Source organism: Rhea americana, unplaced genomic scaffold (assembly GCF_003343005.1).
Source record: "Rhea americana isolate MKP2758 unplaced genomic scaffold, rheAme1 scaffold_16, whole genome shotgun sequence".
NCBI lineage: Eukaryota > Metazoa > Chordata > Aves > Rheiformes > Rheidae > Rhea > Rhea americana.
The window spans coordinates 1,218,706-1,237,971 of record NW_028185705.1 but is presented as its reverse complement, the minus strand read 5'-3'; the positions used below and the strand labels follow the sequence as shown (position 1 = coordinate 1,237,971).

General features: G+C 39.6%; 1 protein-coding gene across 4 annotated transcripts in view; it reads left to right on the top strand.

Moving 5' to 3' along the window:
- The window catches only part of ITPR1 (inositol 1,4,5-trisphosphate receptor type 1), a 188,037-nt gene that overhangs the window by 84,457 nt on the left and 84,314 nt on the right, over nt 1-19,266 (top strand). For all 4 annotated transcript variants that reach the window (XR_014895240.1, XM_085300025.1, XM_085300026.1 and 1 more), the window contains 13 exons: nt 434-599; nt 696-866; nt 2,216-2,281; nt 3,174-3,311; nt 4,903-5,028; nt 5,382-5,582; nt 7,011-7,262; nt 7,790-7,915; nt 8,596-8,724; nt 12,657-12,777; nt 13,410-13,594; nt 14,889-15,037; nt 16,044-16,155. Coding sequence is in view for 3 of the 4 variants with exons in the window: in XM_085300025.1 (XP_085156151.1) it covers nt 434-599; nt 696-866; nt 2,216-2,281; nt 3,174-3,311; nt 4,903-5,028; nt 5,382-5,582; nt 7,011-7,262; nt 7,790-7,915; nt 8,596-8,724; nt 12,657-12,777; nt 13,410-13,594; nt 14,889-15,037; nt 16,044-16,155 (1,942 nt within the window). In the remaining variant the exon portion in view is untranslated. The remainder of the gene's footprint in view (nt 1-433; nt 600-695; nt 867-2,215; nt 2,282-3,173; nt 3,312-4,902; nt 5,029-5,381; nt 5,583-7,010; nt 7,263-7,789; nt 7,916-8,595; nt 8,725-12,656; nt 12,778-13,409; nt 13,595-14,888; nt 15,038-16,043; nt 16,156-19,266) is intronic.

Below are 19,266 nucleotides of genomic sequence, written 5' to 3'. Positions count from 1 at the left end.
AAAAAAAAAAGGAAAAGGAAAAGCATAGTTTCTTATAGTCGGAAAGGAGAGGCGCAGGAAAGAGAATGAAGGAAAACATTAGAAGTACTGGACAATTAGCATTGCAGCCTGGGTACTGAGGTAGGGTTGTGTTTTGTAAATAGTGAGGAAAGAGTAGTACTAGGGATGGACAAGAACTGTTTGAGCAAAAGGATGATACTGACATAGAGACAAATAATCCTGTGTAATTTGGCCATGAGATTCTGGAACGGTTCTCTAATAAAACAGAATGCCAGAAAACCTGTATATCTTAAGATCATGCTTGATTGATATTTTGCCTCCCAATTAAAAAAAGAAAAAAAAAAGTAATAATTTCCTATCACAGGAGACTGAACTTAATAACCTCCTGGGACATTAAGTTAAATATGTTAATTCCTACACTCTTTTTTTTCAGTGAGGAGAATACACCATTGGATTTGGATGATCATGGTGGTAGAACATTTCTCAGAGTTCTGTTGCATTTAACGATGCATGATTACCCTCCTCTGGTGTCTGGAGCACTTCAGCTACTCTTCCGACACTTTAGTCAGAGGCAAGAAGTCCTTCAAGCTTTTAAACAGGTATGTGCACATACTATGTGCATTATTCCTCATCTGGATGTATATATTTCAGCTAAAATATCCTTTTGTGCAACTAATGGATTACATTCATGTAAGGTTCAACTGCTTGTTACCAGCCAAGACGTTGACAACTACAAACAGATAAAGCAAGATTTGGACCAGCTGAGGTCTATTGTGGAAAAATCAGAGCTTTGGGTGTACAAAGGCCAGGGTCCTGATGAGACCATGGATGGAGTGCAAGGTGAAAATGAACACAAGAAAAAAGAGGTAATTGGGTTGTGTTTATCCAAATTCATATGCTAGTTTTTTTGAAATGTAACTATTTCCAGAACTGCAGTTAAAAAAAAAAAAAGGTATATTTTCAATACTGTATAGCCTTGTGAATTTACTTGTATTGCTTCTACACTAAGGCAAGAATTAAGATAAGAACTTGAGCAAATTGATGCTGATTAGTCTGATGTGAGAGCTACTCAGAATTAGCACCCTCTGAAGTGTTGTCTTTAGGCCTTGTCCAGTGAGTAGTTGACTTGGTTTGTTCTGGCTCCCCCATTGTGTCCTTTCAAGCACAGAAAGAGGGAGTGTGCCTATTCCTAGGTCTAAAGCACCTAAAATAATGTGAGCACAGAGTTGCAAGCTGTTGATGGGATGTATTTTTGAATCATGACACAGTAAGTTGTGGTAAGTGTAACAGAGACCACTGTGAGTGAAGATACCTGGGTACCGAAACCCCAAGGCGAGTCACATTGACAGTTCTTCCTTGACAATTGTTCATGTGATAATCTTTTTGCTAAATTATTTGCATATGTATTGTAGGATTGTTGTGCTTTTTCTTTAATTATAGCTATTAACATAGTGTGTGTATTAATAGTATGTGGGATTTATAGGAAATCTGTTAGCATTCAGCCATTAACTTTACTAAATTGAACTTGATATGCTGAAATGCTGTATTAATGCAAAATACAATACACTGAAGAGAAGATGCGAAAATCCTCCAATATTTCTCTTTATCTCTGCAGTTTTTGGTATTCACTATTGTAAAATAACCAAAGAACTTGGTGTTTAAGAATATGACATATGCCGATGCTTTGTCTGTACCTGGTATCACTGGACTTTTCTAGCATGAACATTTGGCTTAGAACTGACTAAATGTCTTTTGTCTTAAGAGTAATTGCAATCAAATAAAGACTGGGTGAGGGAATATAAGTAGTCATCCTTCCATATGGAAGTCTAGTGTTGGAAGTAAATGAATAATTTACGCATTGCTTTCCATATGCATAATACTGAGGCATCTTTTGTTATGAATATAATTGCAGTTTAATTATAGGGAGAGAAAGTTAGAAGTTTTGGGGGGAGCTTGATTGCARACAATATTACAACTGATTGAAAGGACAGGAGGTTACTGACTGTAAAAATCATTACACCCTTGCCTTAYTTTATGTTATAGAGGTCAGTGTGATTTGACAGAATAATTATATGTATTTTCCTGAGACTGTCAGCAAATTGAAGGATGACACTCCATTCTGGGAAGAGAGCCACCACTACTTTAGGACAGTAATTTTAGTCTTCATGAAGAATATACTGTAGCCTACTAATAAATTGTCTGATTTTATCCACAGGAAGGTCACAGCAAGTCACAGAAACCTGAAAGTACTAGCAGCTACAACTACCGTGTTGTAAAAGAGGTAAAACTTTGCTGCTTTATAGTTAAATGGAAGTTTAATGAGTAATGCAGCTCTGGAGAGCTGCAGTTGGAGGGAGGCATGCAGGGAAATCTGAGTCACTCTTCCGTTGTGGAAAGTATTTGCTGAGTAATAACATATCTCAACTTGAATGAGAAGCCAGGAATATAATAAGCACGACATGTGTATGCTTTCCTTAAGAATGGATTAGTGGGAAGTGCAACATTACGTTGCTGTTTCAATGGTAACACAATATTTTTGTTATTAAAGACTGTAACAGAAGTAAGCCAGTCAAAAAGCTGTTTAAATTGCCYTGTCCCAAGTAGCTTGCACTCAGAAACACTGTGCTATTGAAATTTAGGTTCAAATTATCAGACAAAGCGTGTGCTGGCGCTTGTATGTTGTGAGATAATGGACTTTCTGTGGTACTGTGCTGTTGAGCCAGATGCTGTTACAACTTTACAGGGTGGAATTCCCCAGAGCCAAAGCCAGTTATAGAGAACTGGATAGTGCTGCGGTCAGTAAACCGCTAGATGTGATAAAATAGCTGTTGTCACACTGCTTGCTTTGCCTGTGCCATGATGATGAAAGGCTATGCAGGAGAGTGGCAGTCGGCCCTGGGGAGCAGTGGATGCCCTGTACCTCCCTGGCCCCAGCATGCTGCATTTCCTTGCAGTGCTTCGTCCCCGCTTTGTTCTTTTCATATTGCTATTACTGCAGGAGCAACCAGGCCTTAGTCTGGTCTTTGCTCCTTATCTTCAGACCACCAAAATTCAGTTTTGCTGATAGATTAGTGACCTAGAGCTGCTCTGGTCTGTCCGGATTTGTTTTCTGCTGTTACTTTTCCCTAAAATAAAATGCAGAATTTCAATTTTAAAGCTTGTCTCTCCTCCAGATTTTGCTGCGGCTTAGCAAGCTCTGCGTTCAAGAAAGTGCTTCAGTCCGGAAAAGCCGGAAGCAGCAGCAGAGACTTCTGAGAAACATGGGGGCTCACACAGTTGTGCTGGAGTTGTTGCAGATCCCTTATGAAAAGGTTGGATCTCTGTGCAGCTATTGCCTTCCTTCCCGTTATGTTGACTAGCTTTTGATACCTCATCTGAATCTTCCTGAACTATCTACTTTTACGTTGTATTTAAGGAAGCTGTTTTAAATATCTGTGCCTCAGAAATGATTGTGAGCTTATATAAACTTTTATTTGTTTGCAGTCTTTGTATATTTAATGTTCTTTGCTAATTCCYGAAAAAATACTTATCCATTGTAGCTCAGAATGAGACTAAGGCTTGACTTTCAGTTTTTCATGGGACATATGCACTGCCTTCAGGTTAAATGGTGTCTGTGGAAGCAAGACACTAGTTATTACTATGAGGTAGCTGTGCGAGAGCCATCTGGGAACTCTGATGGTAAGCCAGTGTGCCGTGTTGCCGGTGGGAGTTCTCGGCAGCATACCTGGGTTCTGTCCAGTTGGCAAATGCAGACACAGCACTCCCCCTATCAATTCTTTCCCAATTGTGGGATCCCAAATTCCCCTTAGGATGGAATAAATATCAGTTGACTATCCAAGAGAGGTCTTCTGTGCATAATCATCCTTGCTGGAATGCCAGGTTGTGTCATCTGTACAGGGRGAACCCCAGTTTGCCAGGCTGCTCACTTTGCCTGAGTTTGCCTGGGTCTCTGCACAGCGTTGCATCGTTCTGATAGATGCATCCTGAGCTGATTGCCTTGGCTGCCCATTAGTCATTGATGACATGTATTATTGCATAGGTAAGGGAGCTCTTCACGTTTTCCCAACTACTTTGCTGTTCTCTGTTCCAAACTCCACAGATTTCTGAGAACCAGTAATTCCAGACAGTAGCTTTGAATAATGTTAAGCTAAGTCTTGTCCTGATTCATATTTTGCCAAAAAGAAATGACCAGCAAAAGCAGCTCCTCCAGCACATCTTGTCACCATTCTGTCCCATACATATAAATACACTATTGGACAGGCAGTCTCGAAGGTGCTTTACCCTTGGTAATGTGTATATCTCCTTAAAAATAAAAGCAGACACTGATTTTTCCAAGCTGCATTTTATACCATTGAGGCTGATAATCTACACTGATGTCAGAGCAAAAGCACTGATTCCTGAACTGTACTTGGAGGCTCTCAAATACTGTGCAGATTCCAGTAAATATAAACTGGGCTTAACTGTTGCAGTAATAACTTTCCATCTTTTCTTTGCCATATACTGCCTATTTGTCACTGCTAAAATGCATTTCAGTGGAAAATGGCAATTTTCCGATGTAGCCCCAAGGTGGTGATGTGTGGCTTGGCCCATGGACTGGTATGTTCTGAAGTGAAAAAGTGACTAGAGCACGTTGCTGGCAGACTTGGTCGTGCTGTGAATTTCTAGAGAATAAACTACTGTAACTTCTATTATGGTCTTTAGTTTTGATGATCTTTAAAACTGTGGAGCTGGCCAAATTCATCCCTCATGTCTGTGAACTGGGTGGATGCTTGTTTTTCTTTGGAGTGTGAGCAGGACCTGACAGTTCTCTTGCAGAGCTGCAGTTAAGGCTTGTGTGAAGAGTACTCACCTGAAAGTGAACCTTTAGTCTTTTTAACCCTATCTTTCGTCATACATTCACAGGCTGAAGACACAAGGATGCAGGAGATAATGAAGCTTGCTCATGAGTTTTTACAGAACTTTTGTGCTGGAAACCAACAGAACCAGGCACTGCTGCACAAGCACATAAACCTGTTTCTTAACCCAGGGGTAAGAATAACTTCATACTCCCCGCCCCAACCCCACAAGAAAAGAGAATGGATAGTCCTTGATTGCCTCTGAGCCTCTTCTCATGCAAGATTGGTTGAAGGATTCACATTTTGTTTTCATTTTAAAGCCTAGAAAGTTGGCAAGRTTTGTTCAGGACTGTTTCAATGTAGACCGTTTGAGAGGCTGAAGTGGACTGAAAAATGGTCTCAGACACAAGTGATTGTGCTGAAAGATTAGATCCTCAGAAATGTTCTTTCCAGCCACGTACCCTACAGGAGTGTTGACTTTATCCTGACCTCTAAGTTTGGTGGCTTGCTTGTTTAATTTCTTTCTTTCTTTATCTCCTTCATTAGATTCTGGAAGCAGTAACAATGCAACACATTTTCATGAACAACTTCCAGCTTTGCAGTGAGATTAATGAAAGAGTTGTTCAACACTTTGTCCACTGTATAGAAACACATGGCAGAAATGTTCAGTACATAAAGTTCCTGCAGACAATTGTCAAGGCGGAAGGAAAATTCATTAAGAAATGCCAAGATATGGTAATGGCTGAGGTGAGAGCTGTACAGATTTGCAAGGTCTGAACAGAAGTTTTCACATACCATTTGGTAAAAGTGACAAATTGATCCTCTCGCTTCTGGGAGTGCCAAGAAACTGACAGTTAGCTTTCACAATGCAAAAAGAGCATACAGCTACCAGAAATCACAAGCTTTTCTGTGACCAAAAGCACTCTGTGCTCATCTCTTCTAGGCATAAAGAAGGGTTGGTTATTAATGATACTTGCAAGTTATTTTCCAGACTTCCATAGAGCAGAATATAGGTGGGCTTAAGCTGAAGGAAGGGTGCTTTTTTCTAGCAAAGCTGACTATATGAGAAACAGTTTAATTTCAAGATCAGTAATGCAGAGGGAAAACTTTATCATGATGATAGAGTATCTTGATGAACATTTTTTCTTGTCCTTAATATGCGAATATATGAATCTTAAGGGCTGAAGGAGGAAAAAGATTGAGTGTTTTCATAGATGTAGATATATAGGTAACTGGGGAAGTTCATATATCGGGACAGGAGGGAGAGGTAGGAAAAGGGTGAAAAAATCCTTTTAAGTTGGACTTCAGAGGTGATCTGTCTGACAATGTATTGCCTGTCTGAGGATGGGATGTTTATTGGCCCCCTCAGTAGGGGGAGCACGAGTATCAGATTTGTCAAGTTCTGGCTTTTGTATATCAATCTTACTAGATTAATGAGAGGTCTTTCACATTTTGTGATTCAGTTYAAAAATGAGTTTGTGAGCTACAGGTTGCTAAGTGGTCAGCTTCCATGGAGGCCAACATGAGAGAAGGAGGGTTATCTTGTATGTTTTATCTAGCTATGTGCCAGACTTTATGCAGAGGACTGTTTCAGAGCTCTGAGCCTKAGCTCATTTTCATTTCCTTGATGGAGTTATAGGAGGTGTGAACTATTCTGAAAATCTAGATATCCAAGTCTAAAATGTGAAGTTGATAGAAATCTTCATTGTGTGACTTAGCATGTCACTACCTACTCTTGGAAAATTGATGATGTTTGTTCAGAAGGGTGGAATTACTGAGCCCTGCAGTCCTCCCATCCGTCGTGCCCCTGGGGTGTTTCACAGAATAAAATGGTATGTCTACAGCTAACTGCACTAAAAAGTCAGCTGAGGCGATGTATGTGAAATAAAAAAGCACAACGGAAAGTCATAAGCTTCTTGGCACAACTTCTGTCTAGGCAGTCAGTTGAACTGACTCTGAAGTTCTTCAGCAGTTTAGAAGTGGTAAATTCTTTAAGAGAAAATGTTGCATTTGAGCCATCTATGCCATGAAGAAGAATGTCAAGCTGCCTTGGTGCGCTGCACTTCTTTTAAATTTCTGAAGAATAACTAATGGTGAAATCACAGATTAGGGAAGGATGCTGTGGGAAAGGCACAAGCTTTGATCTGATGGTGGAATATTTTTCTTTCTCGGTAGCTGGTGAACGCAGGAGAAGATGTCCTGGTGTTTTACAATGACAGAGCCTCMTTCCAGACTTTGGTGCAAATGATGAGATCAGAGAGGGATCGGATGGATGAAAACAGCCCACTGATGTACCATATCCATTTAGTAGAACTGCTGGCTGTGTGTACCGAAGGCAAAAATGTCTACACAGAAATAAAATGCAACTCTCTCCTTCCTTTGGATGACATTGTTAGGGTAGTAACCCATGAAGATTGCATACCTGAGGTGAGGGCTGTGTGGAGGCACTGATGTATTTGAGATGTACTGACAATGGTTGAAAAGGATTTGATATTACTAAATCTGGCCTGGGAAGGGTGTTGGTGCAGGTGAAAGATGAGCTGGGAAACTGGATTCCTTTGCTGGTTGTGCTATAGGCAACTTGAGTGAATCTGGACAGCTAACTAAATCCTTTTGTACTCATTTGCTTGCCTTTAAAGTGGGGATATGATGCTGTACTTGTTTTATAGGGTTATGGAGGCAGGGAGGTTCATGGAGTTTGCTGCTAACCTTGAACAGATGATTCTGCAGAACTGGAAATGATTATTATGCTGACGTTTTGTCTGCAGTAATCTTGACATCTTTTTATTGGATGATGTCTTGCTATTCATGGCACTAAATTTCACCAGTGCTTAAATAAAAGGAGGAAGTTGAGCTATATATGATTTATAGGGCAATGTTAGTGACAGACTGCGTTGTTCATAGTACCATTCAGGTTTTTATTCTTAAATTACTTTTCTTCTCTATACTTTTAGGTTAAAATTGCATACATTAACTTCTTGAATCATTGCTATGTGGACACAGAAGTAGAAATGAAAGAGATTTACACCAGTAATCATATGTGGAAGCTGTTTGAGAACTTCCTGGTTGACATCTGTCGGGTAATGATTCCTGTACCTAGGAACTGAAATCAAAAAGCATAAATGAACCTATTTAGTATGTAGCTATAGGAATAAATCATAACAGTGCATCAAGGCAGTACAYGCCCTTAAACGCAGTGCTTCCTCACATTTATATTTGCCTCCTTTTCCTCATGCCTGTGGATTTCATTAGTCATATTCCATGGAACACATTAATATTTTCCTAAAAAAAAAAAAAACAACTTAAGTCCCACACCCTCCTTCTTTTTCTAATACCTTTTACTGCTCTGCTGCCTGGCTTGCTTATTCTGGCCAGGATATTTAGCTCCTTCCTGAGCAATAGTCAATGACTTTTGGCAGGACAGGACAACTTTTTTTCCAAGCTTGGCATTTGAATGGCCATATGGCTTTTTGCCTGGGATTCCAAGTATTTCCCCATACGAAAGCATTACACCTTAGTCCTCCCTACCCTACTATTTTGTTTTCTCTAAGGCATTCTGTTCCCCAAGCATGTTATATGCCAACACATTGAAATAGCAACAGTGTTGGGCTTCTGCTTTTGCGTGTGATCCCAGTTTCATAAATATAATCATTACAAGGAGTTGCATTGACTAGAACAATGTAAAAACAAAAGTTCCAGTCCATAATACTTATCAGTCTGTTTTGGTTAAGCTGCTTTGATCTAACAAATTGTCTTGCAGGCTTGTAACAACACCAGTGACAGAAAGCATGCTGACTCCATATTGGAGAAGTACGTTACAGAAATAGTGATGAGTATAGTCACCACTTTCTTCAGTTCCCCGTTCTCCGATCAGAGCACTACTTTGCAGGTAGGAAGTTAAAGAGAGAGAGCGCAAATATGCTACCAATGCGATTGTGTTAGTTTCACTTTGGTTCTGTTTCTAAGTTAAAAAGGAGCATGCATCTTTGTAATGGGGAAGCTGATATTTATTCTTTGTGACCAGGGTGTTTCTTTTGCTGTAGAAGTAGAAGAATTTGTAGATCAGAGTAGAAACATTTTCTGTAAAAGCTGAACTGTTAAATCACATTACAGTCAGTTTTCTGTATACCACAGAGACCATACAGGCCTTTGTGGAGGAAGATTCTGCACATAATTGTTGTGGTTTTGATTAAGAATATCATGCTGCAAGCAGGGATATGATGGCTGTGTCCCTCTTTCTTACTGCTGTTGCRTCTGAGGGTTCTGGTCCTGATCCGTGGTCCTTTCTTTGCTGCCACAGGTCAGAGTACAATTGAAGAATAAGATGACATGGGCAGATGTAGGGCAGCAAAGAGAAGCAGTTGTGTTTAGCTGATAGTTTGAGCACGCCAACTGCCTAGCTGCAGTAAAGCAGTAGCATTACAGCAAAACGTTCTCAGGAGGGACTTGAAGAAGGATGATAAAGCCCTTTGGCAAGCCTTCCATGCAGGAGGAGATGATGTTGCATCACAGATGGTAGAAAGATGATTGTTTAAAGAGAACATGCTTTTACAGGAAGATTCTTATTTCCTTTTAAAACAAATTTTCTAAAAGTTCTAGTATTTTTCATTACACTGACTAATTTTTGATCTTGTGAAAAAGGTGGGAAAATGTGGAGGAGACACTTGGAAGGTTCCTACAGTGACAGAAGATAGGCATTTCTTCCAGTTCCTCCCACTTACTACTTAGAGGAAATAAGGCCAGGAGCATCATACAGCAGTGTCAGGATATAACCCTAATATTTTTACTGYGGCATGATAGCATTCTTTTGTTTATAAATACCTCCTTGGGAGGAGTATGAGTGGAGTGGTCAGATGCCCAAGTGTCTATCAGAAGTCTGGGTATGGTTATTGTCAAAACTTGGTGCAACCTCCTTGCACAAAAGACAGTTGTTCAGAGTACAAACCGCAGGTTTGTGATTGAGTKCAACTGGCAGCGGGTTAGAAAGCATCTGGCTACTAAATGTGGCCGTAAAGGGCATCCAGCAATTTGCCTTATCAGTCCCTCATGGAGGAATTCACACTAACCCTTTATGGGCGCTGACTGGGTTATGGTGCGCTGCCTGGGTGACTGCAGTGTACCATGCTCCAGGGAAGTGTGTGTAAAACACTGCTGCATGGCTTGCATCAGGTAAAGGCTTACGGGTCCTTGCTGCTCAGTATTAGCAGTAATGCTGCTACTTCTCTGTGATTGACTGTCCATATCTGTTTTGTTAACAGTCTGCCTTCCTTGAGTCACTATGTGTACTCAGCCCATGACTGGATGACTGGTTGCCAKCTTGATCCAGCTGACTGTTTTACGTTAAACAGAGACCTGGCTTTAATAATGCTCAGCCAGCCAGCCAGCCTTATTCAGACAAGAAGATAGTTGCGCTGAAAGCAACAGTTGCATTTGGCTAGTGTGCTCTTAAATTACCAAACTGTATGCATTGCCTGTGAGAGTGGAGATAGCTGCAACAGCTGTGTTTGGGCTGAACAGCTTTATTAGGGCTGTGTCTTAACTGACACAAGTCTGAGGATTTCAGCAGTTGATTTGCTCCTCATGTGACTTTAAAATGTCAGCCACTGTGATATGAGCTTCGATGTTAATTTGTCAAAACTTTATCAAAGAAAGAAGAGAAAGATGAATAATTACCCTTGCCCCCAGGGCTCTGCCTTTGGCTTTTTCTTTYGTTTCTGTACCTTATATGCACAGGACCTCCTTGGCTGTCATACCTTTAGTTGTCATCTCTGAGCTTAAAGCCTTTGAGTAGACCTCCTTACCATCAGATTTTAGCTATCTGGTTAATTTTAATATCATTAGCTTTTCTCAAACTCTTCCTCTCTCCAGCAGGATGAAGTAACTTATTTTACCTGTTATCAAACATCTTACTTGATAGCTCTTTCGTTCTGTCTTATCCTAGATTTGTCTGTCCTCTACATCTTGGTTTAAGTTACAGTCTCTGTTTCTTTACCCTTTTCTGTCCATCAAACTCTTGTCTGTAACTGGGAATTCTCCCATCTTGGGACTACAGCCACTTGGACTAGCTGGTAGGTCATTTCTCCAAGTCCGATCTTGCTCTCCCCTCAGATTTTGCAAGGCTCTCTGCAGCTGCTTTCACTTCATCACTGTTACTACTTTTTCTCTTGCCACTGTTTTGATAGGTGAATGATCTTTGCTGCTCTCTTTTCTGTTGCTTTTCGATTCAGTTGCTCTCCGTCCCTTCTACTGTGCATTGTCATCTTGTTTCTTCCTATGCGAGCCTTTTCTTGTCTTATGCTCTTTCATGTTATGGCTTGTTTGTCTTATTGTACCTTCCTTAAGTCAGGACCAGCCTTGCTTGTTTAAGAAACACCTTGTATGTCTATTACACAATGCAAATATCAAATTAGGAGAAGGTAAATATGTTCAAAGAACAGCTGTCCAAAATTTTTCCTCTTTATCAAGTGCTGTTTTGCTTGCTTGCTTGCCTCTTAAGTATGCTACGGCCCGAAGTTTTCTTTCACAAATCTAGTTGGAGGCATGTGGAACCTGTAGTGAATTTCTTACCTGATTTATTTACTATTTTAAGAAAATGCAGCATCTTTTGAAGCTTTTTAGACTGTCTTTAAAACATGAACTGAAAGGAATATATATGTAACTTGAATTCAAAAACACAAGTATCTTCAATGCCCTTGGAGAATGCTAGTATCTGCCATACTGTTGATGTTTGATTTATTTCTAGAAAGAATAATGAGTATTTGCTATCTTTGGCTGTTAAATTTTAACTCTTCTTTAGGATATTTCATAATGGTGTTAGTTAATGAACTGATTTAACAGAATCAAGGACTTCTGTTTTCTTTCCTCTAACTTCACTTGTTTCTTAAAAACAGACATCACTTCTGACCAGAATAAAAGAAGTATTTTGCCCACTGATTCCTAAGTCTTGCGGGCTTTGCACTGTGGTGTAGTTCACTTAGCAGATAGAACATGACGTAGGTAATAGGCGTGGAGACATAGGTATTCCCTCTCACTATAGGTTCACTTGAAATACTTAGAAGACTCTGTCCACTACARGCAAAATAAGGGAATTGTTTTACTAAATAACTCCTGTGCAGAACTTTAACTGGATTTTGGTCAATRATGTTTGGATTTTGTGAATATGAAAGAACAGAGCTCATGTGGGTGTATGTTGGAGGAGCTAATCTATCTATAGTGCAAAACCGCTTTGCAGAATGAAAGGTTAAAAGCCACACCTTAATTTTGGCTGATCCATAGCAGCTGTAGTATTGCCACTAACTACTGCATGTGTTCAGAATAACAAGCATGCAACTGCTTTCTTCAGTAAATTAGATACTATCTAATACTTGAAATGATGAGTTTTCAACTTCAGAGCTGTGCTCTTAGCCAAGGGCAAAGTCCCATTTACCTGTGGACTATTGAGTCAGCTAGTGATCAATGCTAAAAGAAGATTCTTTGTGTGCCAGGTTTGCTGATAACTGATTAAACTGATGAAGATGACTGCCTATTTCTTTTGCTTAGTCAGACTTCAATTGCTAAGGCTTTATGCTTTAGAAACTATTTATTTAATATTTTCTTTCTAGYCTTTGTTCCCACCCTTTCCAAACAGTTGCGGATTGTGTGGTAGATACAGTGTCTACAACATGAAGTTGCCTAACAAATAGATGCAGACTGGTTAGAAGTGAGYGGGCTGCAAAGAATCATGGCCAAAGCTTGTAACCTGTGTTACTTGGAGGTGATGCTGATATGTTTCAGTGTGATGTGATCAGTTAGATYTTTTTCTTCTTTAACTTTGTGTTCTAGACCCGCCAACCTGTGTTTGTACAATTGCTACAAGGTGTGTTCCGAGTCTACCATTGCAACTGGTTAATGCCAAGTCAAAAGGCATCAGTGGAAAGCTGCATTCGGGTGCTCTCAGATGTAGGTAAGAAATGTACCAAGTGGAATCAGATCTAACTGCTGCAAATGTGGTCATCCATTACTTGCTGCTTATACATCATCCTTCCCACCAAAATGTACAGTTTACCTCCAGCAGGTGCTCCTTAAATTAACTCAGAGCCAAGGGATGGTGCAAAGCCAGAATTATGTTGGTATATTGTCATGATTKAGCAATAGGTGTTGTCAGTTTAACCTGAAGTGCTTTCTTGATTTAACCTCAAACTCCGCAATCCTATTGATCTGTGGGGAATGGTCTGTCTATAATTTAGTGCTGCTTCTCCCAATTTGCTCTGTTTTTAGTACTGAGTAATTTGTAGTGGATATGAGGCCAAACTCTATTGAATAGGTGCACGTGTGTTAGCATGCATGTTGGGTATATGTGTGTGTAAGCACAGATTTCATGCAGTTTGTAGTAAACAGCTCTGAGGTGTGAAAGCCTTTAAACATAACTCTATGGAGAGATATGACCTGTTACTCGTGTGTTGAATGTTGCTTTGTTTAAAGTGCACGTGAAGGAGATTGTGGAAGGAATTGCAAGTAGAGCTTGTCTTGTTCTTGTATTGATTGACTCCTTTAGCTCACATACTACAATTCTTACCACCTTTTACTTAATTGCAGCAAAAAGCCGAGCAATTGCAATTCCTGTAGACTTGGACAGTCAGGTGAACAATCTCTTCCTGAAATCTCATAACATTGTACAGAAAACTGCAATGAACTGGCGAATGACTGCAAGGAATGCTGCTCGCAGAGATTCGGTGCTTGCTGCCTCCAGGGATTATCGAAACATCATTGAGAGATTGCAGGTGACTACRCAGCACCCTTTCCTCCTTTAACCACTTACCTCCTTTTCTGTAGACATGCAAGTATTTACTAAGTAGAAAGATATTTCAGTATTAACTAGTCAGAATGCCACATGGTAATTGAGTTAGCTAATGCTGAATGTAATAATGTATATAAAATCAAACGTAAACCATTGCTTCCGGAAAGGTAATTGAACATTCACAGCTAATGAGTATAGCTGTTTGGCCCTGGAAGACAATGGTATTTTAAGTTAGTGGTTCTTATTCCACTTTAGCTTGAAATAAAACTTCCCTTTATTAAAGTAGGACACTCATTGTTGCAACTTTCCAAACCCTTCCAGTGTTTTGCTCATTGTACATCAAAACTCTTAGTATAATGAAAAGTACAACAGCTCTGTCTGGAAACCACTGCAGAACATGAAATGAATGAATGAATGGACCCTTGCAACCAAAGTCATTTCCCCCAAAATAAAGCATGTGCATTTTTATACTGTTTCTGCTCAAAAGGATGTAATGCTTTGTGTTACAAATGGAGACTAATGTGTTATACCTGTATTTTATGTTCAGATCTGTAGGAGATTCAGTAAGGATTTTTTTTTTATACTAGATAATAGTCATTATTTTGATTTGTGCCTTCATCCTTTTGAAGATCCAGTCTCTGTTCAAAAGGCTTTCTGGCAAGCAATTTTAACTAACTTTACATAAGCTTATAATGTAATGTAAAAACACTGCCCAACTCAGTCTCATTGAAGTAGTTCCTTGCTTTTTAGCCATTCTTGTCTGTCTGTCCATGTCAATTTGATTAAACTTTCTATCTGGCTTCCTGTGCATCTCAGTATTTTCTGCTTATTTAAGTATTAAGATGAGTGTGGTCTTAAGGTAGTTACAGCTTTTCAAAATGCTGATGAAAAGGGGAAGTATTTTGGTTTTGCATAATTTTACCAGTAGTACTTTTTTATCACTTTGTGTAAGCATAAATATCCAGATCGCTATCACAAAGTTTCAATGCAGCTATGAGTGTACATTTTTCTGTCTTTCTCCTGTATGAACAAGAGCCATCTAAAAGATGGAGATGGCACAGGAATCAAGTAATCTGGGGCACTGCTAAAAATCCTCTTAAAGAATTTTTTTTTTTTTTTTTTAAAAAGGGAAGTCTTACTTGGCCCAACTCTAAAGTCTTTAGTCTGTAGAATCTGTCTAAGCAGGACAGACTTCACTATTCTTTTTTACAGTGTTTTTTAAGCATATGGATCTATATGCGTTTAATGTTTAAAATCTTGATGTGGTTATGTTCCAGGACATAGTGTCAGCCTTAGAGGACCGCTTACGGCCTCTTGTCCAAGCAGAGTTATCCGTACTGGTAGACGTACTTCATAGGCCTGAATTGCTCTTCCCAGAGAATACAGATGCAAGAAGGAAATGTGAAAGCGGAGGTTTCATTTGCAAGTAAGTTGTTTTGGGAAGTCTGGCTTGTTGAAGTGTTTTTGTTTGTTTCCTCCCAGTTTTCCAATGCCCTGTGGAATGATGCCTTCTTGTCTGGATTTATATAAAGCACAATATTCTATGATACRCAATTTGCCCTTGAAAAGATAAAGCTCTTTGCCTGGGAGTGGAGGAAGACTGACTGATAGGCCCTCACAGCTGATCCTTGTAAACCTCTGCATTCGTGCAGCTTATAAATGTAATGAGCAGTAGTATAAGTGAGCAAAATTTYTTACACCAATCCCCATTATTCAGTCTTCCATCTTCAACCCTAATTGTGTTTGCAAGATACTTGTCCTTGTAGCACTTACTGCTGGAGTAGTGTGACTGAATCGGTTGGTATCACATGCATCACTTTAATGCACAAGTTTAGAGGAAAGGAAAAGGCAAGATTATAGGTTAATTTAAAGACATTTCAGATCCAGATTCAGGTTCTCACATCACCTACTAGAGGAGCATGCTTTTTGTTACAGATTGTAGACAGTTTAAGGACATTAGTTATCTAACTTGGGTGGCACAGCTAGATGGTAAATGCTGGGCAGAATGGATTTCTAATTGTTCTGTCCAGGACTCTCAGTATGTTTTTTTTTTTTTTAACAAACTAGTACGCAGAGTATTCTTTTTCTTGCTGTAAGTGTTTGTTTTGGAGAACCATCAAATCTTCAATTCCACTGCCCTCTCTGCTGATTCCTTTCTCTCTCTAGTCAGAAAGGTTTTATATGACTGTTCTCTAGCCAGGAGGACTGGAGTTTCCTTCACRGCTTCAGTGAAGTCCAAGGTAGCTTGTTAAATACTGCTCTTGAGAGAATATTCACAGGATCATTGTATAATGGTATGAGAAAACCATGTTTCAGTTCAACTGTTGATTGTAGTTTAAAACAATCAAGTAAGATAGAGACACACACATTTCTTTTCCYATTTTTAGAAATACTAGTACTGAAATGAACTATGATCACTTGGTTATTTTCAGGTTAATAAAGCATACTAAACAGCTGCTAGAGGAGAATGAGGAGAAACTATGTATTAAAGTATTACAGACACTCAGGGAAATGATGACCAAAGATAGAGGCTATGGAGAAAAGGTATGTAATTTACAGTTCATCATTCTCTGTTCATGAGTCTTCATTATTAAGTGAAGAAAAATAAAATTGTGGCTCTTTCAAGTTGAGGTTTTTACATGCAAGCGTTTCTGTACTTGATCAGGAGCAGAACATTTTTAGTCCACTAAACTTCATATATAATTTGAAAGGTAAGTTTGTTTCAGTTGCTTTTTTACTTTAGACTTGCAAGTTTAAAGCCAATTCCTGTGGTTGCTGGCACTATAAAAAATATTTAATTTGATTACCTTTTTATGAAGGATGTAGCCTCTGTCTATTCTCTGGGTCTAGGTGACTCTTCRTCAGGTCACATAACATTGCAATAGAGGTTTTTTGTGGTATAATTTTAATTTATGTGCATCTGAGTCATCAGAATTATAGATGGAAACTGTACACCCACCTATGTTTCTTTCCCTTTACTTGCATACAACTCCTTTTGTCTTGCTGAGAAGAATGATACARAGACTGAACAGATCTGTTTGTAGCTACAGAAAAACAATCGTATGTGTATATGCCTTTGTTTCTGYACCCAGTCACTCCTGCATTCAATCTCAAATACCTAATCTCTCCCCTTCATTTTTAAGCGATATAGACTATTAATGTGCCCTGTGGTAAGTATACCGGAGGTATACTGTAGTTGGAGAGCTGTTTAACATGATTGTTGTTATAAAATTGTGGGAAAACAGGAAAGATGGTTTTTTGAGAGGGGTTTAATATCAATTTTCCCTTTTGGAATCACTGCAGAGGAAGAACCCATTGTGTTTTCCATATGTGAACTAAAAATCGACACACATTAATTCCAGACTAAGGAGAATGTGCAAAGATTTACAAATATAAATTCTTAGAGGAAAATGGTGTGTTTCTGACTTGATTTTATTTATATTGAATGTCTGCCTTGCTGCACAGATAATTTTAGATATGTGACAAAAGTATGCGAAGGAAAGAACTGGGATAATACACCCTCCTGATGAACTGACCCTCAAACAATTCAGAATTAACAGTCTGAATTAAGGAGGGAAGTAGTTTTGTGAATGGAYAGTTAATGGAACTGGGAATCTGTGGTTGGGAGCCGATAGCATCTCCTGTCACGTTCTAACTTGCAGTAGGGTGTAAAGTTGTTGGATAGTGCTGTGTTTACAGTGTATTAGTGCAAAAAACTTTAGAGATCAGACAGCTTCTTAATAATTGTTTATATCTGTATCCCCAAAGGAGGCTGAGAAGCATCTGCTCAGCGCTTCTGAGGTTGCAGAGGGCAGGGGAGCCAGTAGAGTTGCTGGGCTGAACGGCAGCTGGATGCTGCACATGGCCTCTACCTGGTCTGGCCAGCTTAGCTGGAGCGCAGAAACCTGGAGGAGGGAGGGTGGATGCCTTGGAAAACACCTGAAGGGCAGGGATGGCCCGTCCTGGGCTCCTGCCTCATCAGGGAGGGCTGCTCCAGGTGCTGTTACTACCCTGGAATCTCAGTAATCCTGCCTGTCTGCTGCTGCTTTTCCTTTCCTCTAGAGCTGCAGTACTACCTGGGGATTTTTTTTCACCTTGCAGTAGCAGTACTTTTGAATAAACTCATTTACCTTGGGGAAGTGCCCTAACCAGCTGCAAGGAAGAAGTATGTAGATGTAGGATGAGAAGGGGAGTGGGATAAATGCAGCAACTACATGGAAGTAGCTTTGCTTTTGTGTGTTAATTTCTGCTGAGGTGGCCTAGTTTGTGCTGAGTTGTAACCCCCTCTCTGCTAAGCCCTGCTGCAGCTTTTGTTCCCCTCAGCAGCCCCACGGCTATAGCTTGAAGTCTTCAGCCCGTATATCCCTTTCCTAGGACACCTGTAAGATAACACAAGTCTGATCTGGAAGGGGACTAGATGGAGCCTGTTCTAGCAAGAGAGAGTTGGGCTAGATGATCCTTTTTAGCAAGTGTTAAATGCTGATATTTGCCTTGCCCAAAGCCAGGACTGTGAAAGGTTAAGCATAATCATAGGTTTGGCTTTACACTTCGTTGGTAAATTCATCACTGTACAGTCTCCTATCCATTAAAAACAGCTAAGAGAGACTGGTCAAGATCAGCCTAAGTAATATAAAGGGTGGCTGCTCTTTTATTCAGCAACACAATCCAAATGGAAGGAGTTCCCTACRTTCTTTTAGTGCAGTATGCCTCTTGAAAATTTTTCTAAATAGAAATTCATTTTTAGGAATTCCTTAGAATTTCTGGCAAACTTGGTTCAAGCAATATTTCTGAAAGATTAACTTATGCGATTACAGACCGTGGAGAACTCTAAAAAATTTGAAGAATCTTCAGTGGGCAGAAAATGTATTAATTTCTGAAACAGTGGATCAGTTGCATAATGCAAGACAAGAATATGTTTGCTTGTGAGGTGGACTTCTGAATATGAAAAAGCAGCTGATTGCTCACTGATAGACTGCTAAGCAGTAGAACAGATTCCACTCTCTGGCTGTGAGGAGTATAATTGTACTTATTCTTCCTTGTGACTCATGTAACTGTATTTAATTGCCACTTAAAAGGCTATGCCTTTGTTTTTAATATCATCCTGCAGTATATTTAAATAGATAAATCATATGCTCCTATCCTAAATACAGGAGTCCCTAGGTACCTAAAGGTGGCCAAGCTTACTTTCTTGTGACAACTGTATCAATCATGCAAGCAATGTTGCTGTGGAAAAAGATGCTCACAGAATTGACAACAGTCATAATACTTTTTTTTTTTTTTTTTCCCCCTTTTTTTTTTTCCTGTATGTGGCCATAGTAGTAAAAAGGTTACTCAGCCATTATCTCCTCTGCTTCAGGAAGTGAAGACTTGACATTTGTGTATTTTATATATCTTTTCCTAAACTCCTGCAAAGTCTTGCAAGCTCTGTAGGCTCTTAATTTGAAACAGCAGCTAAATTTATAATTTTGTGCCTATATAGTTTAGTGCATATACCTTTTCACATCTTACTTTTTTGCACTTTCCCGGACGGGATGCACCCACGGGTACTGAGGGAGCTGGCGGATGTTGTTACCAGGCCGCTCTCCATCATCTTTGAAAGGTCCTGGAGAACTGGAGAGGTGCCTGAGGACTGGAAGAAAGCCAGTGCCACTCCAG